Source organism: Myotis myotis, unplaced genomic scaffold (genome assembly GCF_014108235.1).
Source record: "Myotis myotis isolate mMyoMyo1 unplaced genomic scaffold, mMyoMyo1.p scaffold_m19_p_10, whole genome shotgun sequence".
Classification (NCBI taxonomy): Eukaryota; Metazoa; Chordata; class Mammalia; order Chiroptera; family Vespertilionidae; genus Myotis; species Myotis myotis.
Window position 1 is genome coordinate 36892257 of NW_023416314.1, and position 17193 is coordinate 36909449.

The window sequence follows — 17193 nt, forward strand, 5'->3', positions numbered from 1 at the left end:
CAATCGCTAATGTGGACAGTTCATAAAGCATGTTCCCATCCATTATCTTCCACGGCTGTTGTGGGGCCTGAACCTGAATAAACTGGCGGCAGGAACCCCTTGGTAAGCGTGCTGCTGTGGCCAGGACGTTGCCATGGTCACTGGGTGCTGCACACACCTCCAGGAGCCTGGGTGCGGGAGGGGAAGTGCCCACTCCCTTCAAGCAGGCACATATGAGAACATGCACAGGTAGGCACCACATGTGAACACATATGAGAAAGGCCTTAGAAAGAAACCCCTTACGCTAATGAGGAGTTTCTATTACTATGTTTTAACTCAACCGAGCCCTGAGCCACACTGGGCGCAGTGGATCTCATCCATAGGCGCTGAGACCAGGGACCTGGGGGCCTCCAGCCGGGCTCCCCTGATACCAGCAGGAGGGGTCCTCACTGGGGTTCCATGGTCACTCCATCTGCCTCTGGGCCTGTCGGGGCCTCACAGCTTCCACTACACACAGGCTGCCCAGGTCTCCTCCAGGAAGTGGCTGAGTCTCTGAGTCAAAGGTCCTGTTGCAGAGTGACGCTGAGTCTGGCACACAGTGAGGACTAAATCCAGCCTGAGGGATGCAGAGGTGAGTGAGTGCAGGATGGTGGATGCAGGATGGTGGATGCAGGGTGGTGGATGCAGGATGGTGGATGCAGGATGGTGGATGCAGGGTGGTGGATGCAGGATGAGTGGATGCAGGATGAGTGGATGCAGGATGGTGGATGCAGGATGGTGGATGCAGGATGAGTGGATGCAGGATGGTGGATGCAGGATGAGTGGATGCAGGATGAGTGGATGCAGGATGGTGGATGCAGGATGAGTGGATGCAGGATGGTGGATGCAGGATGGTGGATGCAGGATGAGTGGATGCAGGATGAGTGGATGCAGGATGGTGGATGGAGGATGAGTGGATGCAGGATGAGTGGATGCAGGATGAGTGGATGCAGGATGGTGGATGGAGGATGAGTGGATGCAGGATGGTGGATGCAGGATGAGTGGATGCAGGATGGTGGATGCAGGATGGTGGATGCAGGATGAGTGGATGCAGGATGAGTGGATGCAGGATGGTGGATGGAAGATGGTGGATGCAGGATGGTGGATGCAGGATGGTGGATGGAGGATGAGTGGATGAGGATGAGTGGATGCAGGATGAGTGGATGCAGGATGAGTGGATGCAGGATGAGTGGATGCAGGATGGTGGATGCAGGATGAGTGGATGCAGGATGAGTGGATGCAGGATGAGTGGATGCAGGATGGTGGATGGAGGATGAGTGGATGCAGGATGGTGGATGCAGGATGGTGGATGCAGGATGAGTGGATGCAGGATGGTGGATGCAGGATGGTGGATGCAGGATGGTGGATGCAGGATGAGTGGATGCAGGATGGTGGATGCAGGATGGTGGATGCAGGATGGTGGATGCAGGATGGTGGATGCAGGATGGTGGATGCAGGATGAGTGGATGCAGGATGGTGGATGCAGGATGAGTGGATGCAGGATGGTGGATGCAGAGTGTGGATGCAGGGTGAGTGGATGCAGGATGAGTGGATGCAGGGATGAGTGGATGGAGGATGAGTGGATGCAGGATGTGGGATGCAGGATGAGTGGATGCAGGATGGTGGATGCAGGATGGTGGATGCAGGATGGTGGATGCAGGATGGTGGATGCAGGATGTGGATGCAGGATGAGTGGATGCAGGATGGTGGATGCAGGAGGGTGGATGCAGGATGAGTGGATGCGGATGAGTGGATGCAGGATGGTGGATGCAGGATGAGTGGATGCAGGTTGGGGGAAGGCAGGATGGTGGATGCAGGATAGTGGATGCAGGATTGTGGATGCAGGATGAGTGGATGCAGGATGGTGGATGCAGGATGAGTGGATGCAGGATGAGTGGATGGAGGATGAGTGGATGCAGGATGGTGGATGCAGGATGAGTGGATGCAGGATGAGTGGATGCAGGATGGTGGATGCAGGATGAGTGGATGCAGGATGGTGGATGCAGGATGAGTGGATGCAGGATGGTGGATGCAGGATGGTGGATGCAGGATGGATGGATGCAGGATGAGTGGATGCAGGATGGTGGATGGCAGGATGAGTGGATGCAGGATGGTGGATGGAGGATGAGTGGATGGAGGATGAGTGGATGCAGGATGAGTGGATGCAGGATGAGTGGATGCAGGATGGTGGATGCAGGATGAGTGGATGCAGGATGAGTGATGCAGGATGGTGGATGAGGATGAGTGGATGCAGGATGGTGGATGGAGGATGAGTGGATGCAGGATGGTGGATGGAGGATGAGTGGATGCAGGATGGTGGATGCAGGATGAGTGGATGCAGGATGGTGGATGCAGGATGAGTGGATGCAGGATGAGTGGATGGAGGATGAGTGGATGCAGGATGAGTGGATGCAGGATGAGTGGATGCAGGATGGTGGATGCAGGATGAGTGGATGCAGGATGGTGGATGGAGGATGAGTGGATGCAGGATGGTGGATGGAGGATGAGTGGATGCAGGATGGTGGATGCAGGATGGTGGATGCAGGATGAGTGGATGCAGGATGGTGGATGCAGGATGAGTGGATGCAGGATGAGTGGATGGAGGATGAGTGGATGCAGGATGAGTGGATGCAGGATGAGTGGATGCAGGATGAGTGGATGCAGGATGGTGGATGGAGGATGAGTGGATGCAGGATGGTGGATGCAGGATGAGTGGATGCAGGATGAGTGGATGCAGGATGGTGGATGGAGGATGAGTGGATGGAGGATGAGTGGATGCAGGATGGTGGATGCAGGATGAGTGGATGCAGGATGAGTGGATGCAGGATGAGTGGATGCAGGATGGTGGATGGAGGATGAGTGGATGCAGGATGGTGGATGCAGGGTGGTGGATGCAGGATGGTGGATGGAGGATGAGTGGATGCAGGATGGTGGATGCAGGATGAGTGGATGCAGGATGGTGGATGCAGGATGAGTGGATGCAGGATGGTGGATGGAGGATGAGTGGATGCAGGATGGTGGATGCAGGATGAGTGGATGCAGGATGGTGGATGCAGGATGAGTGGATGCAGGATGGTGGATGGAGGATGAGTGGATGGAGGATGAGTGGATGCAGGATGAGTGGATGGAGGATGGTGGATGCAGGCTGGGTGGATGCAGGATTGGTGGGTGCAGGCTGGGTGGAGGCAGGATAAGTGGATGTAGGATGAGTGGATGGAGGATGGTGGATGCAGGCTGGGTGGATGCAGGATGAGTGGATGCAGGCTGGGTGGATGCAGGCTGGGTGGATGCAGGATGAATGAGTGCAGGAATCATTGGACTCTAAGCCAGTGATGGCGAACCTATGACATGCGTGTCATAGGTGACACGCGAACTCATTTTTTTGGTTGATTTTTCTTTGTTAAATGGCATTTAAACATATAAAATAAATTTCAAAAATATGTCTTTGTTTTACTATGGTTGCAAATATCAAAAAATTTCTATATGTGACACGGCACCAAAGTTAGGGTTTTTCAAAATGCTGACAAGCCGAGCTCAGAAGGTTCGCCATCACTGCTCTAAGCGATGCTGCAGCCATCTCCCCGCCCTCCCCCACCCCCGTGCCTCCCTAAACTTACTCTTAAAAATCTAAGTGCACTCTTGCCTCTGGGACGGGTCTCTCTCCCTGACCAACAACGGCTCATCTGCTTGCCGAGTCTCAGCTTAGGAGGCAGCCCCCTCGCTGTGAGGCCTCCCTTCTTCCCTATCCGCTCTGGGCAAGCAGGCTGCCAGCGTGCCCCTGCCCTCTGGCCGGTCCCCCACCTACTGGCCTCCTGGCCGAGTTGCTGAGGGCCTCCACCTGGTGCCCCAGCAGCCTGGTGCCCCTGAGGTGGCGGAGGGCACTGAGGAGATGACAGGGCTGCCCAACTCACCTTACAGAGCAGGAAACCGGCCCAGAGGGACAGCGTGACTTGTCCAAGGCCGCAGGGCAGGTGGAGGGTGTGGCATTTGCTAGAGCCCAGGCTCCTACCTCCCTCGGAGTCCCTGCCCAGCACACGGGAGGTCCTCCCTCAGCCCCGGACGTCCACCCGGGGCAAGAGCACACTCACCAGAACTCGCCGTCATCCTGCACAGTCACACCCATCTTCTCCCGCTCGCTCTTGCTCACCTTCCGCCACTCCTCTGAGCTGGGGTGCGAGCACAGGGGAAGGGAACAGGAGAGGGTAAGGGGAGGGACCCCACCAGGGCCCCCCGGCAAGGGCAAGGAGGACGAGGGATGTGTGCACCAGGCCTCCATCAGGGTGGGTGTGGGTGTGCACCTGGGGTGTGCCCAGCCCCTCCCTAAGACGCCTGTCTGCCCACTTCCACAGGTAACCGGGGGCAGGGCCTGAAGGTCAGGGAGCAGAGCTGCAGGCTGGGGAAGCAGGGGGGCAAGACCCTCAGTGGAGGGGCTCCTTTACTGGGGGCCTGATCTCTGTTCACCAAGCACAGAGCGGTCACCCCCACTCTCACCCCCGGTGGCCTCCCTCCCTGCTTTCCTCCCCCCTCACTGGCCAGATTGGTCTCTACCTCCCCACCCCCAGGCCTTTGCGTATGCTGAATCCACCCCCAGGTGCCCTCTAAAGTAGTCTCCTAAGGCCATCTAACTCCCAGATCCTTCAAGACCCAGCCCTGGACCCGCCTCCTCCAGGAAGCCCACCTGTCCTCGCCCAAGCCCTCACACCAAGCCACCCCACCACCGCCCGTGGTCCGCCCATGGTCCGCCCCGGGCCTCACGTGTCGCTCCACGGCCCGTTCCACTCTCGCTCGCCCCAGGGGTTGCGCAGGCGGATCATGTCCAGCTTCTCGGACTTGAAAAAGGCCAGCAGGCCGTGGCCCAGGCGCACCTTGCGCACGTCGGTGATGGCATAGGCGTGGCCTTTCACCAGGCCGCAGGCCAGGCGGACCTCCATGTCTGCCGCTGTCACGGCCTGTGGAGGGTGAGGGCGAGGTGGCTCAGGGAGGCAGGGCCCTGTCAGGCTGCAGGTGGAGCCAGGGGCCCAGCGCCCCCTACAGAACGGGGAGAGAATGGCAGCCCCACACCCCTGGGTCAGCCAAACCTGGACTCAAATGCTGCCTTCACTGAGTCCCAGCCTTCCCAAGGAAGCACGAGCAGTCAACGGAATGAGACGAAGTGCCCAGGCCTGTGCCAGCAGGCAGCTGGCTCCCTCCCCTCTCCCAGTCACCTCATAGTTTGTGATGCCCCAGATTCTGACTGAGGGACCTCACATGTATAGACACCATTCGTCCCAATCTGAGAGGGCCAGGAAAGAGGGTGCTGGTCAAACAGTGTGGGCGAGGCATTTCATAGCGGAGGGGGCGGGGGCAGGCGCCTTGGGCTGCCCAGCACTGGGGAGGGGCTTGCACCCGCCAACTGCTCCCTTCCCCCATGGGGCTGAGGGTCTGGATTTATAAACCAACCTGGGCAGGGGCTCTGCCTGGGACACCACAGCCACCTCCCACCCGATTAGAGTCGATAAAGGGGAGGGGCACCTCTGGGGTCTGGCTCGGTGTTCTTACCTTGATGGAGGCACTGATGAGGCCTCCCCGGCTGTGCACCTTCAGCATGCGCTCAAAGAGTGCGTTCCTCTTGGCTTCATCATTGGCAAAGTCACCCTCGGCGAGGTCGATGGGCTCAGAAACGCCACCTGTGAAGTCTACCAGCGCATCCGCCGTGTTGCCTCCATCCAGGGCCTGGTAACAGCCCGCCAGCCTGGGGGGCAACGTGGAAAGAGTTCCCAGCTCACACTCTCCAGCCACTCTAAGCCCTTCACACTACAGGGGAGATTCTGAGGCTCAGAGAGGTCAAGCAAACTGCTCCGGTCACACAGCAGCCACAGCAGAGCCAACATGTGTCCCACTGAGCCACACCACCTTGTCACTCCAGTGCCCCTTAGACTTAGCAGCCCATCTTCAGAAGTTAGCTGTCCAGAAGTCTATCAGTTCTTTTCCAAAGCGTTAAAAGCTCATGTGTCTTTTGACACATTGATCTGGATGAGTAACATTATTTGTAATAATGTAGAACGAGAAATCACCCAAATGGTCTGACAACAGGGATTTGGTTTTAAAAGCTAACGCTGCACAGTCAGCAGCCACTGAACAAAAGACGACGAAGCGCTCCTGTGGCCGGGACATGCTATTTGAAAAAACAGCGCAGCCGGGTTCCGATGATGTTTCAGTGCATTCATTTAAAAACGAATGAACACCTACTATATGCACCCCACCAGGTGCTAGGACCCAGCGGTGGCCCTCCTGCCCCAGGCCTGCCATTGTCCTACAGAGGCCTGGGCAGGTCACTATGCCCCAACAGCTTAGCAAACCCTTGCTCATGCCCGGGCTGGGGACCCAGGGTCTGGCACAGAGCAGGAGGAGGTGGGCAGCAAAGACAGAATGAATGGATGGACAGTCAGTCAGGTAGAAGGATGGATGGACAAGAGGGAGGCCGGTGAGCAGGGAAGGTTCCACAGCCGGCCCAGACTCAGAGACCACATCCCCAATAAGGCCTCCAGGGAGGGTCTTAGGGGAAGAACCACCGACCGGAATGTGGGTGCTGGCTCCGCCCCGGCCACTGGCAGGAAACCGTCCTGGACCTCCGTCTTCTCAGGTATAAGTGGGAATAACTATTCCTCCCGATGTGGGTTGGTTGTGGGGACTTGACAACCCGGTACCCAGAGGGCCTTCAGTCCAGGCCTCCACCTCACCCAGCACAGGCTCAGCGGGCCGTGCCCTGGGTGCCTGGGCTCTGAGCATGCTGTGTGACTTTGCACCAGCCCCTGCCCTCTCTGTGCCAGGAGCCCTGGCTAAAGGAACCCATGTTGAGCCCAGCAGCAGTGCCACCCCGGCCTGGCCACCTGCCCTCCTGCCCCTGCCGGCACCTACTTGGCATAGGCCTTCTCCACCAGGGCACACCAGAACTCGTTGGGGGAGTTGGAGTGGCAGTAGATGAGCTGGTTGTTGACGGTGGGCAGCCGGTCGTCAATGACCACATCCACCCACTCCCCAAAGCGCCAGAAATGGAAGTGGAAGATGCCCGCGTAGGCATCAGGCTTCTCGGGGTCCCACTCCTGCTCCTTCCAGTCTGGGATGACCTGGAGGGGGGAGACATGATGGGGACACACTGAGGTCACATCTGGCTTCCTGGGGAAATGGGGGGGGCATGCTTCCAGATGGAAAGGAATACTGGGTTCGATGCCCATTCTGCCATGAACCATGTGGGACTTGGGCAAATCCTTCCCTTTCCCTGCAGTGGCTGGAGGCTCCCTTGTCTCTTCCAGCTCTGTCATTCTAAGCTCCTATGAGCTTCCCCTCCGTCCTCGTGCCTCCATCTGCTTCTCCCCGCTCCCGCCCCCCCCCCCCCCAGAAGCATATATCCACCCCAGTCCCTACCTGGTGAATGCCACACACCCCCCCTCTCCCCCGCCTCCCAGCCTGCGACAGGAGTTGGCAACCACGCTGGCCTCCTCCCCCTGTCCATCCAATCAGGCCAATCCTAGCTCCTCCATTCTGCTAAAACCCGTCGCCTCCTGTCCTTCCCCCAGCAACCCCTGGTCCAGTCTCCCATCTCCTCGCCCGCCCGGGACACTAACAGCATCAGCAGCCACATCTGCCTTCACCCCACACAGCAGCGGAGTGAGCTTTCTGGTCACATCCCGGGGGAAAAACACGTAAGGTGCTCCGCCCCCTGCACCACCTCCCAGCCTGGTTTCTGACCCGACCCCCACCCCCACCCCCACCCCCACCCCGCTCCCTGCTCCAGGCTCATTCTCTGTTCTTCCTCCAGCTGACTCTCACTTGTCCTTTAGGGTCCACCCTCCTCCTCCAGGAAGCCCTCCTAGACCCTTCGGACTGGGCTAGGACCCCTGTCCATCAGTCTCATGGCTTCTGGTACTTCTCCTCTGAGGTACTTATTCCCGTTATCATTAAACACGTATGTGATGGCATGAACAGGTCTGATACCGTCCCTGGAATGTCAGCTCTCTGAAGGCAGGGACATACCAGTCTTTGGTCACTGCTGTCCCCCAGCACCTAGCCCAGAGCCTGGTCCAGAGAGGGTGCTTGGTAAACATGTGTTGCCTAAATGAACAAATTCACGGGCATTACACGGGACTCTAATAACAATTCCTATTATGGAGCATCTTGGAAATGTCAGGCAGCAAGCCTGTGAGTGCCATGAGTCATGTCAGTTTCATTCCCACAATAACCCCCGTGGGTAGATAACAATTATTCATCCCTACTTTACAGATGAAAAAAAAAATCAAGCCTCACAGAGGGCAAGTAACCTGTCCAGGGTCACACAGCTAGAAAATATACGTATTCTTCATCAGGGAGGACTGCTCTTCGCTGGGCCCCATGCTGCTACCGAGGACCCAGATGAATCAGACGTGGCCCTGCCCGCAGGAGGCTCCCAGTCTCGTGGGAGAGGCAGGCACACAGGGTGCGTTCGGCCTCGGAGAGAAGGGGTGCAGGGCCCGGCCTGGGGGTGGCAGCAGCAGCTTCTGAGCACGTGTCCTGAGAACTGGCAGTGAATGTCCCCTCGCAGACAAGGACAAACAGTGGCAACATGGGCATCAGGAGGTGGGCAGGAAAGGGAAAACCCTTTATCCTGCCGAGCCAGGGGGACCTGCTGGCCCTGCTCACCAGGAGACTAGAGGGGCCGAGCACCATCGGGACCATGTGCAGCTCCTTCTAGAAGGAAACCACTCCCAGAATCGGGGCGGACACACAGGCATCCAGGCTGGGGAGCCAGACACGCATCAGGAGGCTGTAAACCCCAGGGCCGGGCGGGCCTGAGCACAGAGACTTCAGCCAGAAGCCATTCCCCAGCCCCCACACTCATTAAAGATGTTTTTGTTTATACGCCTCATACCATCAGCAGGGATGTTGGGAAAGAGACATGCTCCCTAGTGGGACATTCAAGACCAAGAAAATGAAAATGCTAAGCACAGTGAGAGGCATCACGGTCATGAAGGAGCCCGGGAGGTGCCAGGACTGCGGTGCCAGGCGCAGGGCCGCTGTTTACTCCATCACCCTGACCCTCGCTGCTGTCTTCTGGGACAATGTACAGACACTGCTGGCAGAGCCGCCCAGGGCCACAGCGAGGGAGGCAGGACTCACACTCAGGGCTCCGGAGCCTGGCGCAGTGTCTGGAACCCAGCGGGGGCCTGAGACTGGCTGGGCCAATCCCTCCTGCCTCCTTCCTCCCCTCCGAGCCCCTCTGTGTCCTTTCTAAGTAAAAGCTCCAGACTGACCCCCAGCACTCTCTCCTGCTTTACGCTCAGGACAGAAAGTTGTGCACAAAATAGGGCGCATGCAGGGTGGGGTGCCATCCCCACTACACAGGCAGGAAGACTGAGGCCCACCGAGGAGCAAGGGGCTGCCCAAGGGCACAGAGCGACGGGGAGTCCAAAGCTGAGAACACTGGCATGGCCACTACAGGCTGCTCAGCTCCTCCCGGCTCTGAAAGCCCTGGACTGCATGGGAATGGGGGAGGGGACACGGAGAGGGGAGACGGGGAGGGGGGCTGAGGAGGGAGGAAGAAGAGCCCTCACAGGGCACGGGGAGGGCCTGCTGGGGCAGCGGGAGGATCATTAGCCAAAGCCAGGGCTTGGCTCTGAGCCCTCTGCGGCTCAAGAAGCTCTAATAAGGCTCCAGGGCCTAGAGACCTGGAGTGAGAGATCCCTTGGGCCTCCTTCCCCCTTCTGCATCACAGCCATTGGATCAGGCAGGGGTGGGCCCCAGGCCAGCTTTCCAGCCTCCCCCACGCTCCCCGCTGTCTGCAGGGGTGCCAAGCCAGGGGGATAAGACTGTCGGAGAAGGAGCACTTCACAGGCACACAACCTCCACTCCCTTCCTAACAACATCAGATCAAGCCCGAAACCAAGGGAGAAACCAAAGCCCCTGGAGCCACATCAAAGGATTCGGGACCAATTTAAAGAGGCTCCAACGGCCGGCCAATCCGAGCAGCAACAAGGATAACAACTTCGATGGATGAAAACATGTCAAATACATTCACAGCCATGAGCTCATGATGAAACACAATTAGTCACTACCGGAGGATGGCGGGGAATCAGCTCATGTTTTTGAGCCTGGAACATCAAGGGAAAGAATGGGAGGTTTGTGCCTTTTGCGCACAAACTGTCCCACGGGGGGACCAATAGCGCACGAAGGGAGCTTTATATCTGGGGATGCATTCCAGCTAAGAAATGAGAAAGACATGGGAGTTTTAGACGCCCACTATTTTGCAACCAGTGGATTTATGAAATCATGGCTTCTAACATCACAGAACAGAGAGATGACCAGACACGACGCGCCTCCTGAGGGACCATCGCCTGTGAAGCAGTTGTGCCATAGAGAATTTGAGTCTGAACCTGATCCAGCCATGAACACAAAGCCAGCAAATCCTGATAGAGGAGCCCCTCCCCGCCTTAGCCTCCCCGCAGGGAGCATTCCAAGACCCCGGTGGATGTCTAACGCCGCAGCTACTACCAAACCCTATCTATTCTGTTTTTTCCTGTGCACACAGACCTACGATAAAGCTAAAGTTATAAATCAGGCAGAGTGAGATATTAATTTAGGAAAAGTTTATACTTAGTAACTGTAAACTCTATTTTTCCTGTATCCTTTTTTCCTATACATGCACACCTACGATAAAGCTCAACTTATACATTGGGCACCGTTAAGAGACAAGCACTTTGATGCTGGGACAGTTGACCTGAAAACCGAGACGGCCGCTAAGCGACTAATAGATGGGCCGCTTACCCCGCGAGGATACACGGGACAAAGGGATGACTCACGTCCAGGCGGGAGGGAGGGGACAGCACAAGAGCTCACCACGCTACTCAGAACAACGTTCAATTTAAAACTTGTGAACTGTTTATTTCTGGAATTTTCCTTTTAATATTTTCGGACCACGGTTGACCATGGGTAACTGAAACGGCAGAAAGCAGAACTGCAGCCAAGGGGGCCCTGCTGCCGCGGGAAACTGCACAGGACGGCGGCTCTTCAGCAAAGAGACGGCAAGGAAAACACTGAAAGGTGAAGTGGGAGCAGCCAGGTGCAGTGGCGGACCTGGATCTCATTCGAACAAACAAACTGTAACACACGCGTTTATGGCACAGACTGTACATCAGAAGATTTCCTGGATATTTGATGATATTAAAAAGTTAGTGTAAAATTTAGTTGTGTTATATTATTACTGTGAGGGTTCTTTGTTTTATTTGAAACAAGTTGTTATCATTCAGAAACGCATCCAGAAATATAATGATACTAGAGGCCTGGTGCATGAATTCGTGCATGGGTGGGTCCCTTGGCCTGGCTGGTGATTGGGGCCTATCGGGCCGGGGGCAGCCAGGGGTAGGGACCAAGGGAGGTTGGCTGGCTGTGGGAGCACACTGACCAACAGGGGCCAGCTCCTGTGTTGAGCATCTGCCCCCTGGTGGTCAGTGCATGTCATAGCTACCAGTCGGTTGTCTGGTCAAAATGGTTGCTTAGGCTTTTATACATACAGATGTCTCCTGGGGGGAGGGGGGCAGAGGAAAAGAAATGGGCCATGAGTTGACAATTGTTGAAGCAGAGGGATGGGTATGGGCAGCTCATTAGGCTGCCTCCCTCTTGGCTGTCTATGGTTGAAATGCCCCATCACCAGGGACACCGGCTCCCTGGCCTGGCATTCAAAGCCTGTGAGGGGTGGCTGTGCTCTCAACCTCACCCCTGCACACTGCCTCCCTGGAGCCCCACAGAACCCACACCCTGTGAGGCATTAGCCACCTCAGCTATGCATGTGTGGCTCCCTGCAGGCACCCTGCTCCCTGTCCCTCAGGGATAGCTGAGCCGCACCTTGCAGGGCCTCCTGACCTCACACCCCCTTGGGCACCACCAGGCAGCTCCTCCTCCTTCCCTGCCCCCTGAGGGGAGCTCCTGGAGGGCAGGGCGTGTCTCACTCCTGCCAGGATCCCAGCACCCGGGCAGGGCCTGGCCCAGCTCCACAGCCGGCTGTGCCTTCCTGAGAGGGCAATCCCCAGACACCGGCTTCTGTGAGGCCCCGGCTGACGGTGACCAGGACACACAGGGACAAGCACCAGCTGCGCTGCCCGCAGGGACCTGAGTCTGGACTGGACCACCTTTCTGGTGCCCGTACCTACCTGCCCTCCCTCCAGGACTGTTGTGAGGACTAAGGCGGATCATGGCCTGGGAGGTGCTGCATAGGCTGTGGAGGGCTGTGCACGCATGAAGGGTCATCCCTGTTGGTGTAGGGAGTGTGTGGTGCACGCACACAATTCACAAACCTCGGGGGTGGGAGGGAGCCGAGGTGACCCAGTCAACCTCCCCCACAAAGGAGAAAAGCAAGCCTCCCGACAGCCCCCTGTGCAGATGGGAAAAGGGAGGCCTGAGAGGTCGAGGCACTCACTTGGCCTGACCAGGCAGCGAGGTAAAAGCTGTGTGGGATTTGGAGCCCCCCCCACACACCCAGGGGACCCCATTAACCAGCACTCACTGCAGAATCACTCAGAGACCTCTGGGCCCCACTAATGGGTGCACCACAGCACCCCTTGGTGTCCCCGGCCTTTGGATGCTCCCAGGATTGTCTCAGTGGACTCCCACCTTGACCCAAGTGGCTGGGCTCAAATCCTGCTGGGCAGGGCTCACCTGGACTCCCGCAGGTGTGTGCCCGAGCTCTGCGGAGGGCTCTGGGTGTACAACAGACATGTGAGACCTGGCTGGGGGGAGCCTTTCGAAGCAGGGGGTTGTTCGCAAGCAAAACCCCCAGTGTGGGCTCTGAAGCAGGGTCTGACCGTGGCCCCTGGGAAGGAACTAGCCTCGCCCAAGACCAGGCCCTCGGGTAGGTGGAGGCATCGCCTCTGCTCATCCCAGGGGGCATGTCATGGAGTCAGAGGCCACAGACCCAGAGCCCGGTCCCCGCCCTTTGCTTCCTCCTTTAGGCCTCTGTCTCTGCCCCAAAACAGAGTGAGCTTGAGATGGCAAGGGCCAGAGCTCTGAGGAAGGCTCAGATGGGACACTGGGATGTGAAATATCCGTCTTATCTGGTCAGCGGGCAGGGCGGAAAGGACTTCACAGGAGCAGCTTGCCCCCTCCAGAGAGGCCGAGGCTGGGAGATGGCTGAGGACAGGCAGCAAATTGGTGAGGAGGTCGGGTGAAACCTGGGCCCAGGCCTAACCCCATCCCCTAGCTATGCCCCTGTCCCATCTGCACCACCCAGCCCGCCTGCCAGGTTGAGCACAGATTGGTGCATCCCACCCATCCCCTGGGGCCCCACCTCCTGAACCAGAAGGTGCCTCCTGGTGGCCTCAGCCCGGCTCTGCAGGCCCCACACAGGCTGGTCTGGGGCCACTGGAGAAAATGCCATCAGGGGCACTGGTTCCAGGGCGGGTGTCAGGAGACCTTGTTCTAAACTCCTTCCTGCTGCCTGACCATGGGCCAGTCACCTGACCACGCTGGGCCTCATCCCAGGAAGCAGCTGGAGGGGGGTCGGGAGTGTGGGAGAGGCCTGGGGAGGGGTGCTCTGGGCTGTGAGGGGACGGGGCTAAGGCAGAGCTCCTGAGAGGAGGGTGGCTCACGGCGAGAGACTGCACACCACGGAGGCAGGGGCTCACTGGCTTTATTGGGGTCATGCACAGGGCAGGGTGGGGGTACAGGCGGTTAGTCTGCCAAAGAGGGTCCCCAGAACTGCAGGGAGAGGGCAAGCAAAGAGGCAGGGGGCAGGGCCAGCCCCAGGGGCCCGGCCTCCCCCAATAGTCAGTGGGGAAGCAAAGCAGGCAATGCCAGGACTTTAAGCACATCCGGAACAGGCCAGAGCCGCGTTACAAAGGACCGTAGCCACCACAGCCAGTCTCCCACCTGAGGAATCCAGACTTCCACCCACACCTCCAAAGTGGGGGCCCGCCTGCCAGCAGCCGTGGCTAGTGGGGAGGGCTCTGACCTCCACCTCTCAGTGCATCTGTTCCCAGGACCTGCAACACCCTGAGGGCTCTGCATTGTGAGAAAAATGTCACGGGCATGTCCCTGACAGGGCACGTCCCTGACAAAAGCCAGGGCTGGCCTGCGGCAGGGTGTTGGGGGCACTTCCTGAGGTGCCCTCAGCTGATGCCAGGCGGGCCAGGCCCCTCCTTCAAAGGGGGCTCACTGGGCCTGTGCAGGGGCGTGAGGCTTGGGGAGAACTGAGTCTGCTGATAACGGTGTCTCGTGTTCCCTGTTCGGTGGGTGCATTGTGCCCAGTGACCCCTGAGGCCAGTGTTCTCCCATCACAGCATGCGGCCCCCTGCAGCCCGCTTCTGACCATCGGCCATCACAACTGACCTGGCAGGCCGCCCCCACCCCTCAGCTCCACCACAGATGCCAGAGATGGCACACAGGCGGCACACTCACCTCCTCTGGCCAGTGAGCTGGGAAGTTGACGACCCAGTGGGGACATCCAAGGCCCTACAACCTACGGTCCCAGCTCCAGGGCTCTGAACCCCTCCACCCAGCTCCCCAGGCAGAGGGAACCCCTATACTACACTGTTCCCCCTTCACAGTATGAACCTCAGAGCCTCCCAGCTCAGGAAGCCCCACTCCCTAAGGTCATGCTAACCAAGCCCCTGCTACGGGCCAGGCGTGAGCCAGCTGGGCAATCCTATCATAGATCATCTCAGGTCAGGTGGCCACAGGGCAGGCATAGACTCTAGAATATATCCATGTGAAGGCAGCGTGCTCTCTCTCCGCGTATATGCACATGTATAGATAGGTCATCTCTGCATGACTTTTATGCTCCCCTTCATGCTCCCTCCTGCAGTCATTCTCAGAAGAGCAAGAAGGTTGGTCCGATAGCCTCCAGCGTGCCAGCCAGTCCTCACTGCCCAAACGTCCCGAGGGCCCCCGAGGCGCTCACACCAGGCCCAGGCCAGGGGCAGCACCTTCCTGGATGTGGCTGGACGGGCAGCAAATGCCTGTTTGCTGGATTCCCAAGGAGCCGCTCTGCCGTCTCCGTCTCCGTCTCCCCGTCTGCAGAGGAAGCCGATGGCTGGTTCTTCGGATCCCTGTCTGTGTCTGTGTCTGTGTCTGTCTCCCTCGGTCTCCCTCGGTCTCTCTCCTGACAGTGAGGCACAGAGAAGGCAGGTGCCCACGGACGCTCCATCCTCCTGCACTAGCCCCAGCCTGGCCTCCGGGTCTACAGCTCAAGCAGCGGCAGCCAGTTCAGCTTCTAGACTACAGAGCCTTCGCATCTTCCTCCCTGAGCAGGAGCGCCCGCACCAGGAGAGGAGAGGAGGGAGGACACAGGCCTGGGGGTCCTGGCCACGCTGAGCACAGGATAGCAACTAGAAACAGGTCCCCAAATACACACCTGGGGGCGGGGGCAGGGGGCAGGGCAGATGGGTGAGAGCAGGGGGCAGCAGTGGGCAGCTGCCTCAGAGCTGGTTAAAGACCACGGAGGCCTTGAGGTTGGCGGGCTCCATGCCCTCGCCGAAGGTGATGAGGAAATACATGGCCTTGCGGATCTTGGCCAGTTCCGACAGGCGCTCCCCGAACTCCAGGGCGTCGGCCTCGTTCCAATCCATGGCATCCGAGCCTTCCATGCGCCAGAAGATGGCCGCGGGTTCCAGCAGCTGGCGCGTCATGAGGTTGGTGAGGTCGGGCGTCCAGTTCTGGGAGGTGCCCGTGATGGTGACCTTGCCCGGCTTGTCCAGCAGGACGTCCCAGCGCTCAAACTGCAGCTTCTGCTGCTGGATGAAGTCGAGGCGGTACACGAACTCCGCCGGCCGCAGCAGCTTCTCCCCGTCCTGGCGCTTCTCCCCGCGCTGCTTCAGGCTCTCCACGCGCAGACGCATCTGCTTGGTCAGGGCCTCATCCAGGACCAGCGGCATGCTGATCTGCGGCTGCTTCGGCCCGTCCTCTGCCATGGCCCAGGTGCTGCTGCTGCCTCTGCTGCGGTCCAGGAGCCGAATGGGCTGGGGCCTCCCTGCCCAGGCAAGAGGCCACCAAGGAGGGGCCCCACCCACCCTTCCTCCCTCCCCTCCTCCTCTCCCCTCTCGGCCACTGGGCCCTCCCAGCTCCACCCAGTCCTCAAAATGGGGGGTGTATGAGGGCGGGAGTCCCCAAATGCCTCCTCTCCGCTCCTCGAAGAAGCGGTAATGGAGGCACTGCAGGCAGGCGGGAGGGTGACAGGCTCCTCGGGGACCAGATGGCTGATGTCAACTGCTGTGGCAACCACCCTGACTACCACGGATGGGCTGGGAGCGGCTTGTTTGTGAAGAAGGGAGCACTGAAACCGGGCAGTAAGGGGGGGGAGGGGCGGGGGGAGAGCAGGTGCTCATTGGAGGCATGCAAGACAAGCATGGAGACCCCCGGCAGGAGGGTGGGGGCAACAGGACCAGAGGGCCTGCTGATTTGAGATCTGAAGTCACCCAAGCCAAACCTAGAAGCCATCCTGGACTCAGCATAGCCCTCACCCTCCACACCCAATCACCAAGGCCTCTCCATTCTGCCTCCCAGATGGCCCGAGAGCCCTCCCCGACCATACCCTCTGCTGGGGCCCCGGCCCAGCCACCGTCTCTCACCGAGACCTGTGCCCTCAGACTTTACTGAGCATCAGGACACTGTAGGACGTGAGACTGAGTTTCTGATTGAACAGATCTCTGCTGGGGCCTGGGCGTTGGCACGTCTCCCGGCTGCTGCCTCTGGTCGGGGCCTGTGCTCGGAGAACCACTGACCCATGGTTGGCAAAGTGCGGCTCGCGAGCCACATGCGGCTCTTTGGCCCCTTCAGTGTGGCTCTTCCACAAAATACCACATTTGGGTGCACACGTACAGTGCGATTGAAACTTCGTGGCCCATGCACAGAAGTCGGTATTTTGTGGAAGAGCCGGTATTTTGTGGAAAAGCCACACTGAAGGGGCCAAAGAGCCGCATGTGGCTCGCGGCCGCGGTTTGCCGAGCCGCCATTTGCCGACCACTGGGTTGTAGACGATTCCTGTGCTCGGGCTCTGCCTCAGCCCTGCACCACCTGGCAGGCACATGCCCAGGTTTCCCTCATACTAGAATCTTACTTCTTTTTTTTTTTTTTAATATATTTTATTGAATCCTTACAGAGAGAAAGGGAGAGGGAGAGTCAGAAACATCGATGAGAGAGAAACATCGATCAGCTGCCTCCTGCACAGCCCCCACT

At 58.5% G+C, this 17193-nt stretch overlaps 2 protein-coding genes across 5 annotated transcripts in view; both read right to left on the reverse strand.

The window, feature by feature from the left end:
• Positions 1-17193, reverse strand: part of CAPN5 (calpain 5) — a 53303-nt gene that overhangs the window by 6787 nt on the left and 29323 nt on the right. For all 4 annotated transcript variants that reach the window (XM_036324892.1, XM_036324889.1, XM_036324890.1 and 1 more), the window contains 4 exons: positions 6916-7124; positions 5557-5749; positions 4774-4967; positions 4107-4184 (listed from right to left, as the gene is read on the reverse strand). In XM_036324892.1, the coding sequence (XP_036180785.1) occupies positions 4107-4184; positions 4774-4967; positions 5557-5749; positions 6916-7124 (674 nt within the window). The remainder of the gene's footprint in view (positions 1-4106; positions 4185-4773; positions 4968-5556; positions 5750-6915; positions 7125-17193) is intronic.
• On the reverse strand, positions 13652-15995 carry LOC118664608 (olfactory marker protein). The gene has a single exon (XM_036324893.1). The coding sequence runs from the start codon at positions 15927-15929 to the stop codon at positions 15438-15440; it is 492 nt and encodes a 163-aa protein (XP_036180786.1). The 5' UTR covers positions 15930-15995; the 3' UTR covers positions 13652-15437.